This window comes from Desmodus rotundus, chromosome 7 (assembly GCF_022682495.2).
Source record: "Desmodus rotundus isolate HL8 chromosome 7, HLdesRot8A.1, whole genome shotgun sequence".
In the NCBI taxonomy this organism is placed as follows: domain Eukaryota; kingdom Metazoa; phylum Chordata; class Mammalia; order Chiroptera; family Phyllostomidae; genus Desmodus; species Desmodus rotundus.
In genome coordinates, this window is record NC_071393.1 from 25,609,408 (window position 1) to 25,630,073 (window position 20,666).

Below are 20,666 nucleotides of genomic sequence, written 5' to 3' on the forward strand. Positions count from 1 at the left end.
AGTGTGTTCAAGGTCAGCTGACCTAGTTTTGTCCTTGGGCTCTGGGTCCCCTGCCCTTTGGAAAGAAATACTGAACCAGACCAGACCACTGTGTTGGCACAAGATCACCGCTTTAGTTCAGAGACGCATTTGCATAAATACTTGAAATGGGTCCACCCCTGCAGGTGGAAGCCTGAAAACACGGCTCCCCACAACCCTGCAGCCCTTTAGGCGATGGATTTTAATACTGAAGAGAGTCGTGATCGCTTCTGAAACCAGCTTAGCAGCTTGCTTTGACATTCGCCGTTGACTCCCTGCCCCACACCTCTCTTGGACTAAGTTTTTCCCCTCTGAGGTAGATTATTTATAGGGGAAACCAAATAGAAAACATTTTTGTTGTTGTTTAACTTTGCTCGTCCTTTGCAAACAGGCTGACTGAGTCTCCTGTTTGGGTCAACAACTACACTTTTACCTTTTAACCTATGCCCTCTACTTGAACCCAAGCAAGGTCCCATCCCCTAGAAAGTAGACATTAGGATCTGTTGGCCCATCTTCAATTCCCCTCCCCGTGCCAAAGGGGCTGGTGCCATGTGAGACCTGGGTAGACCATGCCACCTCCACACGTAGAGTCACCACAGTGGGGACACTTGCCTGCACCCCAGCACCCCGAGTCCATGAGCACAAGACTGGCCCCACCGCACAGGTCACAGAGGGCACGGCTGGCTTCCACAGGGCTTGGCATCCTCGGGTTTCAGAGCCTTGTTGCAGGCGGCAGAGGCCTGGCCGCTGGGGTCCCGGCACTCCACGGTCCGTCGCTGCCAGCCCGCCCCGCAGCTGCTGGAGCACTCGGACCAGTCCCCCAGGACCCACTGAGCGTTGAGCAGGGGCTGGATGACATTGGTGGTTGCTCTCTCCTTGCTGCTCTGCATGCTGAAGTTCACGTCATTAGGAACAAAGAAGGTGTATTTGACTTTGGGGGGAAAGTCCTTACCAGGGACTGTCAGGAGCTGCACAGTCAGAGGCTCGGGCAGGGGCCGGAAGCTCTGCAGCCGCTCCAGGGTGGCAATGGAGCCACTGTACTTCAGGATGGTCCCCTTCACCAAAATGTCCTGCTCTATGGCGGAGATGGCCAGGTTCCCATTGAGCAGGTACTGCCCGTCGGCGGTCTTCAACGCCAGGTAGTTGCCATCATTCTGGACGCCTGGGTGGCTCCGTTGTTTCACATCAATGTTCGTGGCACCAGCTGGGATGGTGACGATGTCATTATAGCCATAACTAGGACAGAAACAGAACAACACCCTTAGGACCAGTGGCTTCCCAGCCCAGAGCCTGAGGAAGCTAGCCTGCTGGTGACGGGGGGTGGTAGACAAAAACCAGTACCAAGTTCCAAATAAATTAGCCACAGAGGCCAACAGCAACTGGTGTGTATGTTGGTTTTGCATGGGCTTCTTACTCTGCCTGGCAACTCTGTTTCAAATGCTGGGGCTGAGGCTTTGCATGGGCTTCTTACTCTGCCTGGCAACTCTGTTTCAAATGCTGGGGCTGAGGCTTCCAATGCGATGTGTGGGTTTTGACAGTAGCACAGGCAGGAAGGCAGCCCAGGGGGTTGAAGACGGCAGTGGGGCTGCCAAACCTGGCAGCTCTGGGCTCACATGAGATCTCAAACACATTTAGCTGTTCGCAGTGGTAGAAAACTTTGCTTGGCCACTTTCATACCCAGAGCTCAAACCCACGTGGAAAAATATGTTCCACATACTCATTCCAGAATCTGATGCCTCACCCCACCTCTTAGAATCACTCAGATCTTAAGGCAGGAGGCAGGGCAAAGAGGAGCCGTCTTCTGGATGCACCCAGATTCTGTGAGCTGTGCTTCTGGGTGCACAGGGTGCTGTCTGGGGAACATGTTCCAACCTATCGTAGGGCTTCACATGAACTGGAGGAACGTTAGTTCTCATTCTGATCTGGGCTGAAAGCATTTGGGTTACACGGGTTGGGAAGAAAGTGAAAAGGACCAAGAGGAGCAGAACCAGTCGGTTCTTCACTATTTTTGCCTTATGCTCAGCTGCTTCCCCCAGGGCAGTGCGAAAGTGTGCTCGGGCCCATCTGTCTAACGCCCAGGAGGGAGCTGGGCGAGGCGACCCCACATCTGAACATCCCACGTCCCAGGCTTATTTTTTCTACATCCTCTGATTTTAAATTTGGAAAGACCTCCAATTGTCTGCTGTGGGTTGATTCTGTTGAGACAGGGAAAGACAGAGAGGCCTGTGTAGCTACCTAACACCTGCCCTCCCCTTCCTCCCTGGGAAGTGACTGCAGTGGCAGGAAGAAGATCGTCCAGGAGTTAAGAAATCTGAGTTCTCTTCCACGCTGTTATTCGTTATCAGTGTGGCCTCAGGAGAGCCAGGTGATCTGACTGAACCTCAGTTTCTTCCCCTATAAATGGTGGATAACAGTGCTGGCCTTGCCCACCTCAGACAGGATTGAAGAAGGCCACAGAGGGAAAATACTTAATCAAATACCAGGAGCTTAATGGACGTGGGGCACTGAGCTGTGAGCCAGTGGATGGAGTGCTCAGACTTGGGAAGGCACCGGGGTCACCGAGGTCCCCCACCCCTTGTACCCCTTCTCTAAAGATCCACCTGTAGGAAGCATAGACTTGCCAGGAGCGGGGCGAGGTGTCCTTCCCAAAGCAGGCCTGGAAGAGCTGCTTCCTGGCAAAGGTCCCTGTTGCTCAGTGCAGCTCTATTGCCAGTTGACTCAGATGATCCACCCCTGTCCATGTGACCTCTGGCTGCCCTGTGCCTGGTCCTCTCTATGGGCCAGTCCCTGTCCCGAGTACTCTGCATGTCCCGTCTCATGACTCCTTACAAGGACTCCTAATCCAGAGGACTGCTGACATTTTATCAGGAAGCAGAAGCTCAGTACTCCCTGAGTATGAAGGAGCAGCCACAACCGAAACTTAGGGGGTGTGACTCCAAAGCCCGCTCTTCTCTTCTGCTTCCGCGCTGAACTACCAGGGGGCTCACCTCGAGGGGTTGAGGGAACCGGAGATCTTCCTGCATGAGTTGCCTTTGCCTCCACACACCCCACATTTGTCCAGCTTCCTAGGTGAGTCCACCACGTGGTCACAGCCAGCCTTGACACACTGGCCACGGACACAGATGGCCAGGGTCTCTGGCCCACACAGGGTGCCGTCGATCACCTGCAGCAGGGGAGGGAAGGCAGGGCGTGGTGAGCACAGAAGGCAGCTGTGGGTGGGGAGGGGTGGGATGGGGTGGAGGGGTGGTGGCACAGTGACTTGCAAGCTCATCTGTGGATCTGAGTTCTGGGAGGATTCTCACCTTGGCCTCAAACACTTTGAACTCACTCCTTCCCCGGGCTCGACAGAACAACTTGCAGCGATCCCGGGGGGACACCCCTGCATATTTGGGGACCCACTGCAGGAGGTTCCCATCCATGTCAGTGTAATTGTAGGCATTATACTTCTCACACTGCTGCTCCCGAAAGCTTTTCCCTGAAAAAAGAAAAGGCAAGGAGTTAACACGCTATGCTGAAGCGGGGAGGACCCAGCTGGAAAAAGGCCTGATTCAGGGGTCTTTCTTCCTCCTGGTTTTGACCAGATTCCAGGACATAGGTCCAGCATCACCTGGGCCCAGCATTTCTAGGTGCACCCGACCCAGGACCAGTGGGACCCTGATTCACAGGGGCAAGGAAAGGAGTCTCCAGCCTCAGCAGGGCTTTCTGGGATAAATTCCCTTCCCATTTAAGGAAGATATTAAGTCTGTTTTACAGATAAATAATCTTAGGTGAAAACAGGGGACAACTCAGTAAGCGTGGGAAGCATAGAATGGAATTATATTTTTGGGCCTCTGCTATCATGCTCCGTCCTGACTTCCTCCGTGACACTGGACACATGGCCGTGGACTTCCAGCTCTACAGCTCCAGCTCTGATGGTGCCTGCGCCCTACTTGCTGATTCTAGTGACTGTGGGGGACTCCATTGGTAGGGGCTGTGACTGCTGCCAGCTCAGCACCGCCCGACTCCCTGTGGTCCCTGCACTAACTGGACTGGTTTCCACTGGGGGTACTTCCACGATCCCGTCTGAGGCCGAACACTGGAGTGTCTGCGGCCTCCATCACCCAGCTATCATCAAATGCTACCAAGTTCAGCAAAGTCTGTGGCTCTAAATGTCTCCGTGCCGCTCTCACCCCCTCGCTCCCCCTTCACAAGCCCAGGCCTGGTGGTTTCGCTCGGGGCTAGTGCCCAGCCTCCTACACACAGCTGCCTCCTTTTCCGACCTGCCACGCACTGCTTCCAGGACAATCCATCTGAAGTAAGAGTTCTGCACAGTCCTGAGATTAAGCCTGCTCTTACTGCTGATCTTCTCCAGCTCAGCTGTACACCTCCACAGCCTGTGGGGACTTCGAAATATGGCGGCTGTGCCCTGCTCGAGTCGGTGCGTCTGCAGGGCCTGGGCCCCGGGCCTGAAAATTCTTCCCAGGTGACTTGCCAGGACAGCTGGCACTAAGAATGTCTAGATGCCATTTTATTTATTTTTTTAAAAAGATATTGTTTGTCTATTTTTAGAGAGAGGGAAAGGGAAGGAGAGAAAGAGGGAGAGAAACATCGATTGACTTCCTGTTGCACATGTCCCCAACCAGGGACTGAACCGGTAACCCAGGCACGTGCCCTGACAGGGAATCGAAGTGGCGACCTTCCCCTCTGTGGGATGATGCCCAACCCACTGAGCCAGGGCTACATGCCATTTTAGCTTTCGTGGACCTTTGTGGTCTGCCTTTGAAATGCTGGTACATTCCGCTGGGTTCCACTTGAATGAATCAAGCCCCTCTCAAACCTCCCTACTCCCAGCCCATCTCCCCACACCTTACCACCATCTCAGCCCCCCAAGCTCTGCTCAGTCCCTCCTCCCCAGGAGGCTCCTGAATAGTCCCGGCTTTTCTTGCTCTGAATTCCTCACAAGCCTGCAGCCTGTGCTTCACAGGTTCAGGTTTACTTGCCTTGTAAAAGGGGATTGGATCGCAAGCTAGACGACACGATCCTTGAGGATGGAGATTGTGCTCCGTGCACTTTTATGCCATTTGTAACATATGTTCCAGTTCTAGTTGCACCAGAGGCACTACAAACACTTGTTGGTTGAGCTGGCTCCCCGGGTGCCTCTGAACCCCTGACATCACCTAGAGAACGCGTGTCCATGCCCTCCCGGCAGACAGACTCTCACAGCTGCAGGGCAGGCTTCACCTGCAGGCCACGTGCACTCTCCCGGCTCCGAGGCAGAGTTTCTGGGGCCTCCCGCCACCCCTGATTCTCCTGTCTTGCAAAACCTATGGATTCCACCATTAGACAGCAACCCAGCGCCAATGTGTCTTTGCACTTGGGTGGACCTCTCTCAAGCTCAGCTTGCCTTTTGCTGCCTGCCAATACTTCCTGGAGCTGCGGCCGGGGGGGGGGGGGGGCTGCGGGGGAGCTGAATGAGATGGAGCGGGTCCTTGGGGTAGGAATACGCCAAGGGAGGAGGTAGAGGAGGTGTTGCTCCCTGGGATGTTCCTCCAGGCAGCCCAAGGCAATGTGGGCAACTCCTGTCCGAAGGAAGGGGCACTGGAATCAGATTCAGAAATCTGCCCTCCGCCCTGGGCTGGGTGTTGACTGGGAAGATGTTGGAGGTTTGGCTCTGACACTTGCTTTGGGAAACGCTTCCCTTCTGCACACAGATGAGGGTTCAGATGCCTCTGGGAGGAATATCATCCTAGACTCCAGCCCTTCTGCAAGCCTCCTCCCCCAGATAAGGGGGTGGTTGGGGGTGACATCCTCTTTCTCCACGTCTTGGAAGACCAGGACTATTCCCCTCCTTGACCTTGCTCTCCTGGCGCAATGAGAGCTGCCTAGGTCACTAAGGGCTGCCCTACAACGTGGGGCCTTGCAGTGCCCGTTTACATCTGGATCGCGGGAGAGCTTTGCGTCCCAGGAGATGTACCCTACTTCTCCCTCCCCTGGGGATCTTAGACAGCAGCAGGACAGCTGCTCTGGCCGGGGTGGCCGTAAGTGGCAATTACCGTCAGGGGGACATTCCTCCGTGTGGCATGACTGGTACTTGGTTCTCCGGCCCAAGCAGTATCTTCCTCCATTCTGAGGCTCAGGGTCCTTGCACTCTCGGTGTGAAAACTGTACTCCTCCTCCACAGGTCCGGGAGCACTCTCCCCAGGGTCCCCAGGGGGCCCAGCCTCCATCCACCACGGCCTGCAATACACAACGCCACTGAGTCAGCCGCTGAGTTATGACTGGGGGTGGGGCATGGAGTTCAGTAAACTGCCCTGATCATTCCTTTCACGGCTGTGTGGCCTGCTTGGCCGTCGGCTCTGTGAACACAGAGGCCGTGCTGGGCTTGCTCACGGGGGCTGCCCAGTGTCTGAAACGGCACCTTGCCCTCAGTATGGCAGAGAGCCCTCAGTACTCAGTGTTAGCTGTCAAATGGAGCTCTTTTATGGGACTAAGGTTGGGTGTAATGTCCTTCGAGGACAAATGGAAGGGTTTAGAGACCTTTGGGTTGTTACCGGTGAGGGTCCAGGCTGCTGGCCTCTCGTGGGCAGAGGATGAGGTGCTGCTAAACCTCTAAGGACGAGCATCCGACAGTGAACCAGACGCCCCCTACTGCCAACACTAACGCAGCCCCCAGTGTCTCTAGAGCCGAGGTGGGAAGTCCTGGTCTAAAGGAACACCTGCTGGGAGGTGTAGCTGCTCCCCGGCCAGCTCCCAGCCCAGGGGCGGGTGTCCCTGGGCTACGACAGAGCTGCTGTCAACTTGGTTCTGTGAGGATGAAGCTTTGTCACTGGTGCCTTCATAGAGTTTTCAAAATAAAACTAATATTAAAAATGGCATATTTGCTAATATAAAAAATGAAAACACAGAAAAGTGCAAAAAAGAAAGTATAACACTAAAAGAAAGTGTTACTACCCAGAAAAAAACATGGTTATGATTTTGATTAATAGCCTTTCATACTTTGCTTTGAATATTTAATCATAAAGATGTGGTGTTTTTTACTTTATGCAGATGGGATTCTGTCACATATATAGTATTTTATGATCTGTCCTTTCCCCTTAAAAATAGACGACAGTGTTCCATGATCACTGCACATCGCCCTGCCCAGGCCCGGAGCTTGGCCCTGGCGCTGGGTGGGGGATGCTGCGCGGACCCCTCCACCCCGCTCAAGGATGAGTGCAGCACACGCTATGGGAGAGGCTGACACCTCTCTTTGCTCCTGTGGGAGCCAAGCTCAGTGTCTGAACGGGAGGAGGCTGAGGATGAAGCGCGAATGTTACTCCGGCTCAGGTTCAGAACTCGTGCGGGGCTTACCTGGCCCAAGCAGGCTCCTGAGACTCAGTGCAAAAGTCACATGTCACTGAGAAGAGCCCTTGGGACAGGGAGTGCCTAGGCCACTCTAGTGATTCGGTGCTGGGCTGGGACAGGGTTACAAAGCCCAGCGGATGCTGTCTCATAGGGCCGCCTCAGTGGCTTGCAGTGAGGGAAATGTGATCAGCCCCACAGTCTGGAAGCATTAAGAGCAGGGCAACGAGGCGGATCATTGAAGCTCTCTGCGGCATTGCCTTGGTTCTCCTCGCACACTCGCTCTGTCCTGGCCAAGGGCTCTCTGCCTGTCGGAGGCGGTCAATTCCTCCTCCCCTCCTCTTTGAGTACGGAATTCCCACAATTACCCCGACCTCTTAATTATGAATTCCGCTCAGACATGGATAGGATTGGAATACTTTTCCTTCATTTTGATTGAATGTTCCTCTCCTGAGTCACTCGTATCTGTTTATAAAAGAATTCTGCATGGCTTCCGTTTATTGAGTGCCCGCGTTCTGGTCTTTGAGCTGGAGCGAGTCTTCCCCAGGCTTCACGTCAGTGCCACGCAATTCCAGATGGGAGGCTCCCCAGATGCCTGGAGCGCTGGTGGCATCGTCCATTCACTCTGAGTACAGCTCTGAAGGGCTCCTCTTATGTTTGCATAAATATGCTTTGCTTTGTTTGTAAAAAGATGAGTGATTTTACTTAGAAGTCATAGTTGCAGCTTGGCCCAGAGTCTCTTAGTTTGTGGCTCTCGAGTGTGGTTTCCCCCTTGAAAACACAGCTCTCCCCCCACCCCCCACCCCTCCTCCATGTCCCCAGATGGCCATTGCTCACCTTAGGCCTCTCTACTTCCTCCTCAGGAAGACAGCTGCCCTCCCAGCACAGGTGCCCGGGCCCACAGGGTGTCCCATCTGCCCAGGGCAGGCTGCCGTTCTTCGTGTGGCAAAGGGGCTCGGCGCCATCCATGTGGCACCAGAGCTGGGCACAGATGTCCTGGGCGGAGGTGTTGGGACAGTGGCGGAAATGCAGCCCAAAGATCTGCTTGCACTGTTGGTCCAGCTCATAGAGTGCCTTCTGCCCCGGGAGGTCTGTCGGGAGGGGCAGGGCGGAGGTGGGGGCGTCGAGGAGACAGTCTCCTGAGGAATGGAGGAAGCAGAGGAACAAGAATAAGGGGCCAGAGTTCCCCTCTCCAGCTCTCCATGGCTCCTGTACTAGAGTCTTCAGTCCCTCCTGACAGGGTTGAAGGTCTAGACATCACGCTTTCCTGGACCTTGATCTAAACACTCAACACTCATCATCTAGATAGAACTTGTCCAATTTTTGACTATCGGTCACAAAATTTATCTTTAGGATTGAATTTCTTTTGTTACCCAGAGCATCTTCTATGATTCAGTGTTTATCTGGGGAATGCCAGCAAATTGTGCTACTAATCTACATCACAATATAATTGGGGGCATAAATGAACTCTTACAAACCATGGCATGCAAAATAAAGCCCAGGTACTGACGTTTGGATAAGCCATTATTTTTGTATTGTACGTGGCCCTGCCTCCTTCAAGGAGAAGGCTCAAGAATAAATTGTTTTCACTGCTTTACTCCGCAAGTCAAGCTGTTCTAACCAGGCCCACCACTCCTAACCCCCACCCCCTGCTCGCTCTGTTTGCCACTTCCAGGCTATCATGTGACGTCCACTCCAGCCAGAACACTCTTCTCTCCTCTGCATTGCACACATCCGTCCGTTCCTTCGAGCTCTGTTCAGACCCACCTCTTCCAGACAGACCCTCTAAGACTAATTCCACCTGCTTCGTGACTAACAATCTAGATTAGCCCAAAGCTCAGCCTGCTGGAAAATGGGGCCTGGAAGAGTGTGAGAAGGCCATGGCCCCGGAGGTGTGGCAGGTGACAAATCCCTGAAGTCTCTCCTAACCCTAAGTGGCTATGATACTTTGTGGTGGAGCTCAGCCAGGGGCGGTGCTACCGTGATCTAAGGAGTTGGCCTGGCAGAGCCCCACCACCCAGCAGCCGGCCAGGGATGCCTACCGTGCCCACCGTCCAGGAGCTCCGTGAGGTACATGGCACTGCAGGGAGACCAGGGCAGCGTCTTGTTCAGGTGGACGAAGAGGGGTGCCATCATGTGGTGCTTGCCCATGGGCCCAAAGAGCCGCGCACAGGGCTTGGAGTCGTCGTGGGGCATGCTGAGCACATGCCCTGGGGACGAGAGAGACCCACAGTCTACCCTCAGAGCCTCCTCTGCTCTCTGCCCTCCCCACCCTGCTCCAGGGCACCCCAGGTGGCCCAGCGCCCCTCCCTCCCCTTATTCCTTAAAGATCTTTTCCACTCTGGGCTTTCCTCTTCCAGGAAGCTTTCTCAGAGTATTGAGGAACATTGGTGTCCCTTTATTTTCTGCCTCAGCTTGTGTTAAATTCACAGTCACTTCAATTATTCACTCCCACTGTCTTCACGGTCAATATTCCCAGAGTTCTGGCCCCTTAGCCCAGATACAGCATCACAACTTTCTGCGAGCACTGGTTTCGTGTATTGGCATTTTCCTGGTGACCTCTGACGATGATCCAGGACACCATTGTAATGTTTTGGTCTTATGCTCAGGGTGGAGGAAGCACAGTATGTACTGGCACATGATCATTCTATCAGAATGACAAGGGGAGCCTGGCTAGATGTAAGGGCTGCGTAGGCCACAGAACCTGGGTGAACCCGGGTTTGGAAGAGGTAGTTCTCTCTGACGGCATCCAGCAGGCTCGGGCACGGCAGCTCTTACCCAGCTCATGGGCCAGAGTGTAGGCCGCCTGGAGCCCCTCGTCCTCGATCACGGAGCAGCTCTTGTTGGGGTCACAGATGGTGCCAATGTCCGCCACGCCCAGGGTGTCACACATGCCGTCCTTCCCGCAGAAGTTCTGTGTGGTGGAGAAAGTGAGAGCATGAGAACAGACACGAAACAGACCGTCTTCCTATTGCTGCTCCTCCTCAGTGGAAGGAAGGTTTTTAAGCCCCAACCTCTATGTCTTTGCAAAGGACACTCGATTGAGGAAGACTGGCTCTCTTTCTACATCGGTGTGTACTAGGGTGGGCCGGGGCCGGGCCAGTTTGTGTTGGGAGGCAGGACAGCACAGTGGGTAAGAACACCGACCTGCAGCAAAGCTACCTGGGCTTGACCAGGGGCCCTGCCACTCTGTGCCATCTGCGTCACAGCTTCCTCGGCTGTGAAGTGGGGGCCTGCACAACAGCACTCGCCTCGTGGAGGAGCAAACAGAGCTTGCACACATCATCACACGCTCTAGCCTTGAGGAAGCGGCCCATCTCGGTCACGTCAGGTTGGGGGCAACCTCCTGATCTGGGGAAATCCTGAGGGTAACGGCCTGGCTACCTGTCCCGATGTTTAACAACCCTCCCAGACGGACCTCCTCTCTTAATTCCAGCTCCAGATCTCCCGCTGGGCAGGGTGAGCCCATTTCCTCTTGTTATGAGCTCAGTGGACAGCTGGTCACAAACACTTGGAAAAGAGCCCTGTTGAGATTCTTCTCCTTCCCTTGCAAATACCTCACACGAGCCCTCGTGACCTCCTCCTCGTGGCTCCACACATGAGGCTCCTGACGTCCAGCTGGGGCCAGCAGGGAGACATTTCCCTTGTTTGGGCAGGCCTCCTGGTCTCCCTTTGATCCTCCCGCCCCTCCTCTCCCTCCCTCCCCAGGGTCTCAGAGCGGGTGCACAGACCTGTCTGGTGAGCAGAATGGCCGTGTCGAAGTGCTCCGGGTGCCGGTCGCTGGGCTGGTTGAAATGCCGTTGCCAGTTGCAGAAGTTGCGCAGCGTCAGCCCCCCGTTGTCAGACACTTCTGGGCCCCACTTCTCATCTTCCACTATCAGCACTTTCACCACCATCAGGTGGATGGAGTTCCTGATGCTGGGGTGCTTGTAGATGCGGGCGGCCACAGACATGAGAGTCAGGATGTGGTTCTGTCGGAGGATAGGGATAGGAAGAGGGAAGGGCTCCATCTCCCAGCCCGCCGCCTGCCCACGGCCACGCTTCTCGTTACACGCCCCCCGCCCCCCAACCCCGGGCCCCGCTCTGGGCTGACTGATCAATGGCATCTTGCTGAAAACTCACACCCTCGAGACCCTCCATTTCACATAAAAGAAAGTTGTGTCTCAGTAACTGTCCCAAGATCACAAATCTGAGTGTACAGCCAGCATCTTGGCTCCAAAGCGTGTGTGTTTAACATCGTGCCCATGTGAATCAAGAGTCATTAAAATTCAATGAAATCGAAGTTCCTCTGTCATACTGGCCACATTTCAAGTGTGTCAGTAGCCATCTATGGCTTGTGCCTACTGTGTTGGACTGAGCGGACAGAACGTTCCATCATCACAGAAAGTTGTATTGGACGAAACTGGCTGTTGTGCCTTGACCTTGACACAGCCATCTCCCTGTCAGTGGCCCTCATTCCCTCCCCATTCTCAGCCCAGAAACAATGAACTGAGTGCTCCAGGTTAGCAGACTTTCCCTCTTAGAATCCAGCCGAGCATTTTCCTGGTGTCTGCTGGGGTCACCTCCACTCTCCAGGACGGGCTCTAATAATCACTGCTAACAACAGCTACTCTGCTCCAGGCACAGGGCCCACACTTCACCCATGCCACCCCACTACAGGCTCACAATGACCCTGTGAAGTAGGCGTTGTAACCCCTCCTCCTAAGCCCATGCAGCTCGTCCAGCCAGCGTGCGGTGCAGGCGTGTCTGTTTCTGAGGTCCACACTCTTCCCATTAAGTTTCCCAGTGCGTGGCCTTCTGCTTTTGCCTGGACAGCCCTGAAGCGTTTATTCCCTTCTGCCTGGGGCTTTGGAGAACCCGGTGGGCCTAACGAGGCCCAGATGCTCAGACTCACACCTGCTTTCAGCCCCACCAGGCCAGCTGACACAGTCCGCGTCACTGCCTGGCCGCCGTCCTGTCCCCCGGCTGCCAGCTGCTCCCATGGCTGGGTTGGAGGCCAGACTGCCTACCGCTCACTCTCCTACCTCCGGGACCTCTGAAAGTCAGCTCTCTTGGGTTGTTTTGCAGAAGAGACAAAGGGGCAGAGGCACGTGTGCCTTCCACCATGAGTGTGGCTGGCTGGCTGGGCAGACACTCGCTTGCCCTGCTCCCTTTTCTTGGGGCACCATCTCTGCAGCCCTCCTTTCCCTCCCCTGTGGTCTGGACGGTGGAGTTAAAGGAGGGTGAAGGAAAGTGAAAAGCTAGACAGGGACATTCTATCGTTTGAGGCCATGTGTGGGAGTTCCAGGTGAATCCCATCATTTGTGAATGGGATCTGTCTGTTCACCTCACAGGCAATAAGCCAGGTGTTTTGTAAGCCCTACGAACAGGGGTTGGCAGGTTCCTGAGGGTGTCGAGTACTCCAGCTATGTTTAGGCTGATGCAAACATCTTATCAGCAAAGCTGAAACTTGGCATGTGCTCTTGGAGTTGGATTCCTAAGGGAACAAAGCAATCACATCATTATGCAACTGGGGGTGAGGGCTGAGGAATGGTAGCTTGCTGAGGCGACTTCCTGTCCAGGTCTTCGCTGCTCCCAGGGGCAGAAAGAGTCTCCTGGTCTCTTACTTGAGGAAGGGCCAGGGTCTACTGGGCCAGGGACCAACTCCTGGGATTTCTTCCGAGGCAACCTGAAACTCTCTTCATGAGAGTTTGCCCCTTTGAGTCCTGATTTCATAATCTCAAAACTGGGGAGATGATGTCTTATAAAGAAGGTGTGAAGAGAAGAGATACCAGATGCTCACCACTGGTCCCAGAAATACATAGAGAGAACCGAAGGCTAGAGGTTCCAGAAGGCTCTGCGACCCCACACTGGCGTAGACTGCTGCACCACAGATGGGTGAGGCGGTGGCGATGTTTCCCAACACCACGGTTGGCAGGGAGTCTCTTCCTTCACAGTTCAGGTAGCTCAGAGCATCTTCTACAGATGACGAATTGCTGTTGGGCTGAGCTGGTTTGAAAGCCTTTTTCCTTTGAGGCAGTGGGTTTGACTTGAGGACATGGGCGGCCCCTCTGCCATCTTGGAAGATAATTTCCATTGCATATGGCAGGAGGGTTGCAGCGTGCGTCCAATGTTTCTGTTAAAATGCCCACTTATCTCCTTTTATCCATCTCACTGAACTTTTGGAGAGGGGAAGGGTCACCATCCCCACCATTAGCTCCTCTGAGAAACAGTGGCAGGAATGCCTGACGCTGGCAGTGCATCTTACAGTTTCCCAGGGGGAAGGACCACTGGCCCTTGGTGGGGTGGTGGCCCTGAGTCAGCGAGCCTCCTCTGATTCTCAGCCAACCCTGAGTTATGGTTCCACAGGGAGTGGACTCCAGAGCCATGAAAGAGAAGGTCAGATGGCTCGGGCCACCACCTGCTGTCTATTTATAGCTCCCTGCACACCAGAGCAGGCTGCTCGCTGAGGTATGTGAGCAAGGTTGTACCCTGGTGGAGTGGGGTCCCAACACAGCAGATAATTCCCCCAAGCATGACAGGCAGGTTGGACAGTCCCCATGGCCAGCCCTGCTTTTGAATGACTTGGGGATCTGCCACCCTTAACTCTGGTTTCGGAAGGTGGGGTATCTTTCAGGGGACACTTCTTCTCCATTGGCTTCCCCAGGACCTGGAAAAGAGAAAACCACCCAGCCAGCTTGGCTGGAACACAGCCCTCTTTTATCCTTTGAGCTACAAACAAGCAGATCCCATCCCAGAGCTCTGGTGCAGCCAAAGCCATGAGGGTGGGAGTCTAGGGAAGGCTGGGCCTGGGTCAAATGTATTTCTAGCAAGTTCTTCTGCTCACAGTGCCATCTGTTGTGCTTTGGTCATTTGCTCCTTGCACTGTAGGTCCTTCTGCTTTTCCTTGCAGCATGCCTGGAGAGGCAAGGAGAGGAAGTGAGGAAACATGGAGAACCCCTCTGACCTCAGCAACCAGTGCCACACTTTTCCTTTTCCCCTTCTGGGCACGTCTCTAGGGCCTGAGACTCTCTTGAGGAGGAGGTGGGGGAGAAGCAAAGGAAAAGGAAAGAAGAGAGGATCCTGCACCAGTGCCCTTCATTTCTCCTCATTTTCAGAACAACCAGGACAAGGCTACCTCCCTGAAGCACATGCTTAACAGAACCGCAAGTAGGCAAGCGTAATGCTGTGAGCCAAGCCAGCTGAAAAGGGAAACCTCTCTGCCATGTGAAACAGCAGATGTGACAGCTATGGGACCACAGTGCCCTCCTACTCTGATAAATGCCATTGCCAAAGGCAACTCTAAGATCAGTCATGCTTTGTTGAACACCTACTATGTGCCAGACACTGGGTCACCTGCTTTCCATATTTTACTGTGACCTCAACACAGTGCTAGGACATCAGTATAATTATTCTTATTTTGCTGGTGAAAACTGAGGTACACAGAAACTGGTACCTTGCTCAAGGACACAGTGACTTCCATCTGAGTCATGACACTGACTGCCACCCCTCTTTTCTGCCTCGAGGGAAACTACAGTGCAGCTGAGACAAACGCAGAGCCTGTGAGCAAGCGAGCTTGCCCTGAGCTTGTCTAGGCACACGCCCCATCCCCCATCCCCCTGGCAGGGGGAAAGGCAAATCAAAAACCTTAGAATAGTAAGGCATTTTCTTTGGGAAATATTTCATTGTTGATCATTCTGACTGCAGCAGACAAAAGAGATGGAAAAGACTCATCCTTTGGGCAGTGGGAGAACACAATTCACAGGTATACAACACTTGTCTTTCATCCACGAAGACTTGGAGGGCTCCCGAGAGTGGGGCATGCGTCTGTTTCTGTTATTTTCCAAAGCAGGACACTTTTGACAATTGGAGATGGTACTAAATGGGACTATGCTGGGCACAGCGGGATAAATGATCACTTTAGAGTTAGGGCTGTAGGGACATTTTCCCCCATGGGTATGGTTAAAGGGGAGATGAAATGGCCATGACTTAGCTCTTCCCTAAAATCACTTGCTAGTTGCTTGACACCTTGGGAAACCTCTGGTTTGCTCTGGGAACAATGAGTGCCACTCCCAGGACCCTCTGGGCTGAGAAGAGGATTCCGAAGCTCAGTTTGCAGCAGATCCACTGACAGGACAGCTTTCCCAGACGGAGTGTGGGTGCTGCTCAGCCCCCACTCACTCCTCTCCTGCTCCAGTTTCATCCAGAGAGCCATTAGCAGCAGCCGGATGCAGACAGAGTTAATGGTCTCTTCCGCGGTGGTCCGTCATTTCAGAAAGCCCCCTTTGTCTGGGCTCCTTCGCTCTGAAACCAGATAAGAAGGTGGGAAGCAGGGGCCCCTCTGTCAAGGGATTAAGTGAACTCAAGTGTATGGAGCTCTGGAAAATGTCATTGTCACTCTCTGGTAAGACCTGGTTCTTTCTCTCGGCCTTCACGGTGGTTACTTCTCTCTATCGGGCTTGGCTGGGCATCTGTGGACTTGCTGGATTCAAGGACCCGTTCCCACAGTTTGGACAAGTGTGAGGGGGTCGGCAGAGTCACAGGCCCTCCCCTCAAGGCCTCCGGCACAAAAAGGAGCCCTGCGTTCAACTTCAGGAGACCTGGGTTGCCACCTAGCTCTGCAGTTTACTTCCTGGCTGTGTGACCTGGAGAAAGTCACTAATGCTCTGCAAGCTGCACCTTCTTCATCTAAGTCCCTCACAGGTATTTCCATGGAGGTGACGCATGGGAACCACTGCGAGTGGAACGCACTCCAGTGGGTTCCGTACACAGTGCTGAACTTTCCAGAAGATTCATCATGAAGCAGCCTCACAGAATACACAATCCAGGCGTTTCTCTTCACAGATGAGGAAATCCAAGCTCTTGAGGGGGTAAAGTCTCTCCTCACCCTCATCATGTCCCTATTTGCTAAGACACCCCCAAGTGCTTCCATCGGTGTGCACAAAGTCTCCAGGAAACTCCTTGGAGAGTTACTCATAAAGACCTGGATTCTATTTCTGGGAGAAGGGTCTGGGCAGGCAAGGTCTTGGAGAACCAGGACTTGACATTCACTCTTGGCTGGGCTCATGGGCACCTTCAGGAAGCCCAGGGGACTGAGTTGAGAAGTTCAAGTTCATGCTGTGCTATCTCCACAGCTGGGAAGTAGCCAGAGCAGAGGGGCCAGTGGGCAGCTATAAAATAAGCTGTGCCTCAGCCCCTGTCCCCCCAGCAGGAGTGTTGGTGGGCTGGGACATAATGAGACTGAGATGGAAGTGGCAGGGACGGTCTAGCTGAGCGAGGAGTTTTCTTTGAGCTGTGAGACCTAACTGTAGACGCCCTAGGGAGAGGAGCTCAGCCTTCACAGGTGCTGATGCCCATTCTGACATGCTCTTGTGACCTGGGCTGGCTGGGTGCAGAGGTATGAGCCTGTGAATTCATGTGGACTGGTGGGGGGGGGCAGATGGGATAAGCATATGCTAGGCCATCTAGCCAGGCATCACATGAGGCATCATCCTGGGTGGCTCTGTAAAGAGAAAGCCGACTTATCTGGTGCAGCAAACCTGGGTCAGAACGCAGCCAGCCTCCTACTTCAGGGGCTGGAGCATCCTGGACGCCAACACCCAACAAGGCTGCTTTTAGTTGGCTCTGGTGTCTGCAGAGGCTAAGCATGTCCTGGAGGGAAACACTCAGTATCTTAAGGGTCTAGGTGAAGAGCTCAGAGAGCGAGATGGTAGGAAGGCATGAGGAAGGACATTTTGGCTTTGGAGACTGCCAAGCAATTGCTTTTCCTGCTGCTTCTCCATGCTCTTGTTATGTGTACCTTCTGGTTCACAGGCAGATGTCAGACACTGGTCCACATGGTGGGGACGGGCTCAGCAGCTCAGCTCTGGGTTTGCAGTGAATGTACTTCAGCCTCTTTCTGGTGTTGTCCCCTAGTAGCCAGGCATGTGATGGAAGCCCCCCTGTCGAGGACTTGCCGGGCAGGTAGACAGACAGATGCTAAGTCAGTGTAGACACAAAGGTCTCCACAGAGGCAGGCCACCTTGCCCACTCGCAGCTGTCTTGCCATGCTCTGGGGCAGGTGAACACCACGACAGGCAGCGTGCAGAGGAGCCTGCCCAGGGTTTAACCCGCCCCTGCAGTGACTAGAGGAGCAGCCACATGGCCCTCTCACTGCCCCCCAGTGCTTCCCATCCTTCCATCTAGAAAGCATTTCCCAGTGATTGCCGCATGGGAAAGATGGGGTGGGAAACAGAAGGGCCGACTGCGCCTCGTCTGGAATGTTCTGCACAAGTGATGATGAAATGCTCGGTGCCTCCAACAGCCAGGCACAGGCTGAGCCTAGAACAGGTTCCCAGCCAGGACTGGCATCACTGAAAAAGCATGAGCTGAGCTGCCACAGTGCCCGTGGCCCTGGTGTCAGAGCACAGTCCTGGCGGGCCAGTTCCTGTCCACCTGCCCCCAGGGAAGAGGCAGTGCAGCCCTACACTTCACCTGCTTTTGGGGGAGACGTTGGGGCCGGGGCAGCACAGACACCTCCTGTTCAGTCCACTCCACCTTTCCATCTAGCTAGAAACCATCCGGCTACAGGGTCTAAGCCCGGGACAGTTTTCCTGCCCCAGCTCAGTAGAGAGCTGTGTCTGGCCTTAGACCAGCTGGGGTGGACCAAGTGTAGTTCTGGTACCATCAGCAACAGTAACTGAAAGAGATCACATCCCCACTCCCCCCTCCCCTGCTTTCCACTGAAGCTTCAGTTTCCCGCACTGAGGCCCCAGGCAGAAATCCTGTTCCCTCCCTTTGGTGCTGATGCTGGCGCTGCCAAGTTCTGCAGGGCCTAGCGCCAGGCTGGCAAGGTAGTCCACGCCCCCTGATCAGAACCAGCTGGGCACACAGAAGTGGGGCACCCCTTCCAGCTTCAGTTCCCTCCAAACAATGTCTTTTATTTATGGCAACCTCAGTTCTGTACGCAAGGGAATGAAATAGCCACATCTTTCCATGGGAGCCCCTCAGGTCCGGAGACAGTAGAGGGCTGAGAAATGGGGGCAGGGGGTAGGGTGGATGTTCTTCCAAAACGTTCAGTTTTCATCTCTGTTGGGAGAGGCAGGTGTCTGGGGTGCCTTAAAACCCATTTCAGTTCAGTTTGCCGAGTGCTACAGGAGGCTCGGAATGGGAGGAATGGGAGCGAGCAGCGGAGAGGGGGAAGCGCGGGGACCTCCACCAGAAATTGGAAGGGACGTGGGGGAAGGGGCAGTAGGTAGCCGGATGTCAGAGGTTAAGCAAAGAGTTCCTGAGCTTTCTCAGAAAGGAGACGACCTTGCCTGGGGTGGGTCTGGGCAGAGTGAGGAACGTGAAGGGTTTTCTCAGAGGGACAGAGAAGGGAAGAACTTGGAGACTCTGGGAGGTGACTGGGGACCTCCGGGCAAAGTGAGTCCTACCTGCAGGTCGGTTCCATAGAAGGCCGCCATGGACGCGTCAGCCACCAGCAGCGTTTCCACGAAGCGAGCCTCAGACACAAACCGCTTGGTCCTACTCTCGCCCCCCGGGGGGGACAGCTGCTCGGTGGTGCCTTCCGAGTCCTCTTCGCCTTCGGAGTCATCTTCGCCTTCCTCCTCCTGTGCTTCCTCCTCCTCTTCCTTCTCGTGCTCGTCCTCTCTGTGCTGCCTCTGATCGTCACCCTCCGGTCTTCGAGGGAGGGGGTGGGGTTGGGCGCCGCGCGCCCCCAGTCCCCAGCGCTGCAGGCGGTGCGGCCGGTGCAGGGAGCCCCCAGTGCCCTGCGGCTGGATGGTGAACTCCTCGCCGTCCAGCAGGAAGGAGCCGCTCAGTCCGCCACACAGGCTGACGGCTGCCAGAGACTCCGGCTCCCCGTTCACTGTGCCTGAGAAGAAGCAGTCACGCAGCTCGCGCTCGCCCCCGGCAGCCCCGGTGGAGCTCCCCAGGCGCTCGATCTTGAACTCGGGCGCCAGGAAGCTGGCATCGGGCGCCAGGCGCAGCACGAAGTCCTGGCCGAAGGCGGACAGGTGGAGCGCCAGCTCGCCCGCCGCGGCCGCCCACCGCGTGGGCACCACCAACTCCGAGGCCGGGCCCCGGGCTCCGGGCCCGGCCGGGGCGCCGAGGGCGAGCGGCGGCTGCAGCACCAGCGGCAGCAGCAGCAGCAGGAGGAGCGGCGGACACTGGGGAGCCGCGCGGGGCATGAGGGCTCCGGCTGCGGTGCGCGAGAGGGAACTAGCTGCCCGGTGCGGGCAGGTGCTGGCGGCGCGAGCAGTGCCCGGCCGCTCCCTCTAGGAAAAAGGAAATCAATCAGGTCGCTGGGCGACTCAACCCCGGGGCGCCCCTCTGGCCCCGCAGCCCGCTCCTCCGCGCCCGCCAGCCGATCGGAGAGCGAGCAAGTGGCGCCCCAGCCGCGCGCGCCCGCCCTCCACTCCTGCCTCCTCCCCACCCCGGGAAGCACCGAGTGGGCTGCCGAGCCCTTCGTATTTATACTTCCTTCCCGGCTTTGACATAAGAGGTTTATTTTTGATATCTCACTATTCCCGTTTCCCCTCCCCTGGGACCTGAGAGAGAAACTGAAAAGAGGGAGCGGGAGAGGAGAGAAAAAAAATTTGGATGAAATGTAAAACCAATCAGAAGTCAGCGAGACTCACTCCCCCCCTACCCCTCCCTCCCGAAGTGTCAACTCCAACATTTTTCCCCTTCCCTTTACGCGCGGTCCCACATTAACTCCTACAGTGCTGGACTGGCCCTTCAGGCAGGGTCCTAGGGGAGGCTCCAGTCACTCCTCGAAGGTCAAGTGCCCAAGACACGCCCTCCGAAGTGGCTCCTGCCTTGGCCCCAGTGACAGTGTTCGGATCCCTGCAGATTCGCTCTGGGCATCTGATTGTGCAGAAGAGAGCTCACCTTCGGAGAAGGTTCCAGAGTTTTAAACTGTGGAGCAGAAGAGAGAAGGGGGAAAGGTCACATTCATGCTCCCCACCAAGCTGGGGAGGGAAAGAAAATACCGCCTAGTTAATGGGACCTAGGACTCTGCTCCTGTCCCTTCCAGGGGCTGGCGGGGGCAGAACCTAGCACAGCAGTAAATGCCCAGAAGAGAGGTTGGCAGCAACGGGGTCATCCAGAGGGAAGGCAAAGCTTTCCTGAGGAGCGCAGCAGATCACCAGCAGCTGTGTGTCTGGTCCTGAAAACTCTATTGGAACAGTGCTCAGTTTCCCGCGGAGGACTTCATGAAAAGTGGTTATGGGTACAAATGAGCATGAGAGTCTTTTCATTCTGTCTCACACTGCCACCTCCCCCTGGGGTGAGGCGATTGCCATGCAAAGAGAGGAATGGTATGGTCTATAGCCCTCTCTCAAGAGCACAAAAGGCAGCACTTCACA

At 55.1% G+C, this 20,666-nt stretch overlaps 1 protein-coding gene across 1 annotated transcript; it reads right to left on the reverse strand.

Annotated features, from left to right (window-relative positions):
- Nucleotides 1-98: 98 nt before the first annotated feature.
- Nucleotides 99-19,713, reverse strand: ADAMTS8 (ADAM metallopeptidase with thrombospondin type 1 motif 8). The gene is made up of 9 exons (XM_024557136.3): nt 18,732-19,713; nt 11,070-11,309; nt 10,117-10,252; nt 9,381-9,548; nt 8,176-8,477; nt 6,051-6,234; nt 3,321-3,493; nt 3,006-3,181; nt 99-1,254 (listed from the first exon to the last, which is right to left on the reverse strand). Exons 1-9 carry the CDS (start codon nt 19,485-19,487, stop codon nt 684-686), a joined length of 2,706 nt encoding a protein of 901 aa, XP_024412904.1. The 5' UTR covers nt 19,488-19,713; the 3' UTR covers nt 99-683.
- Nucleotides 19,714-20,666: the final 953 nt, after the last annotated feature.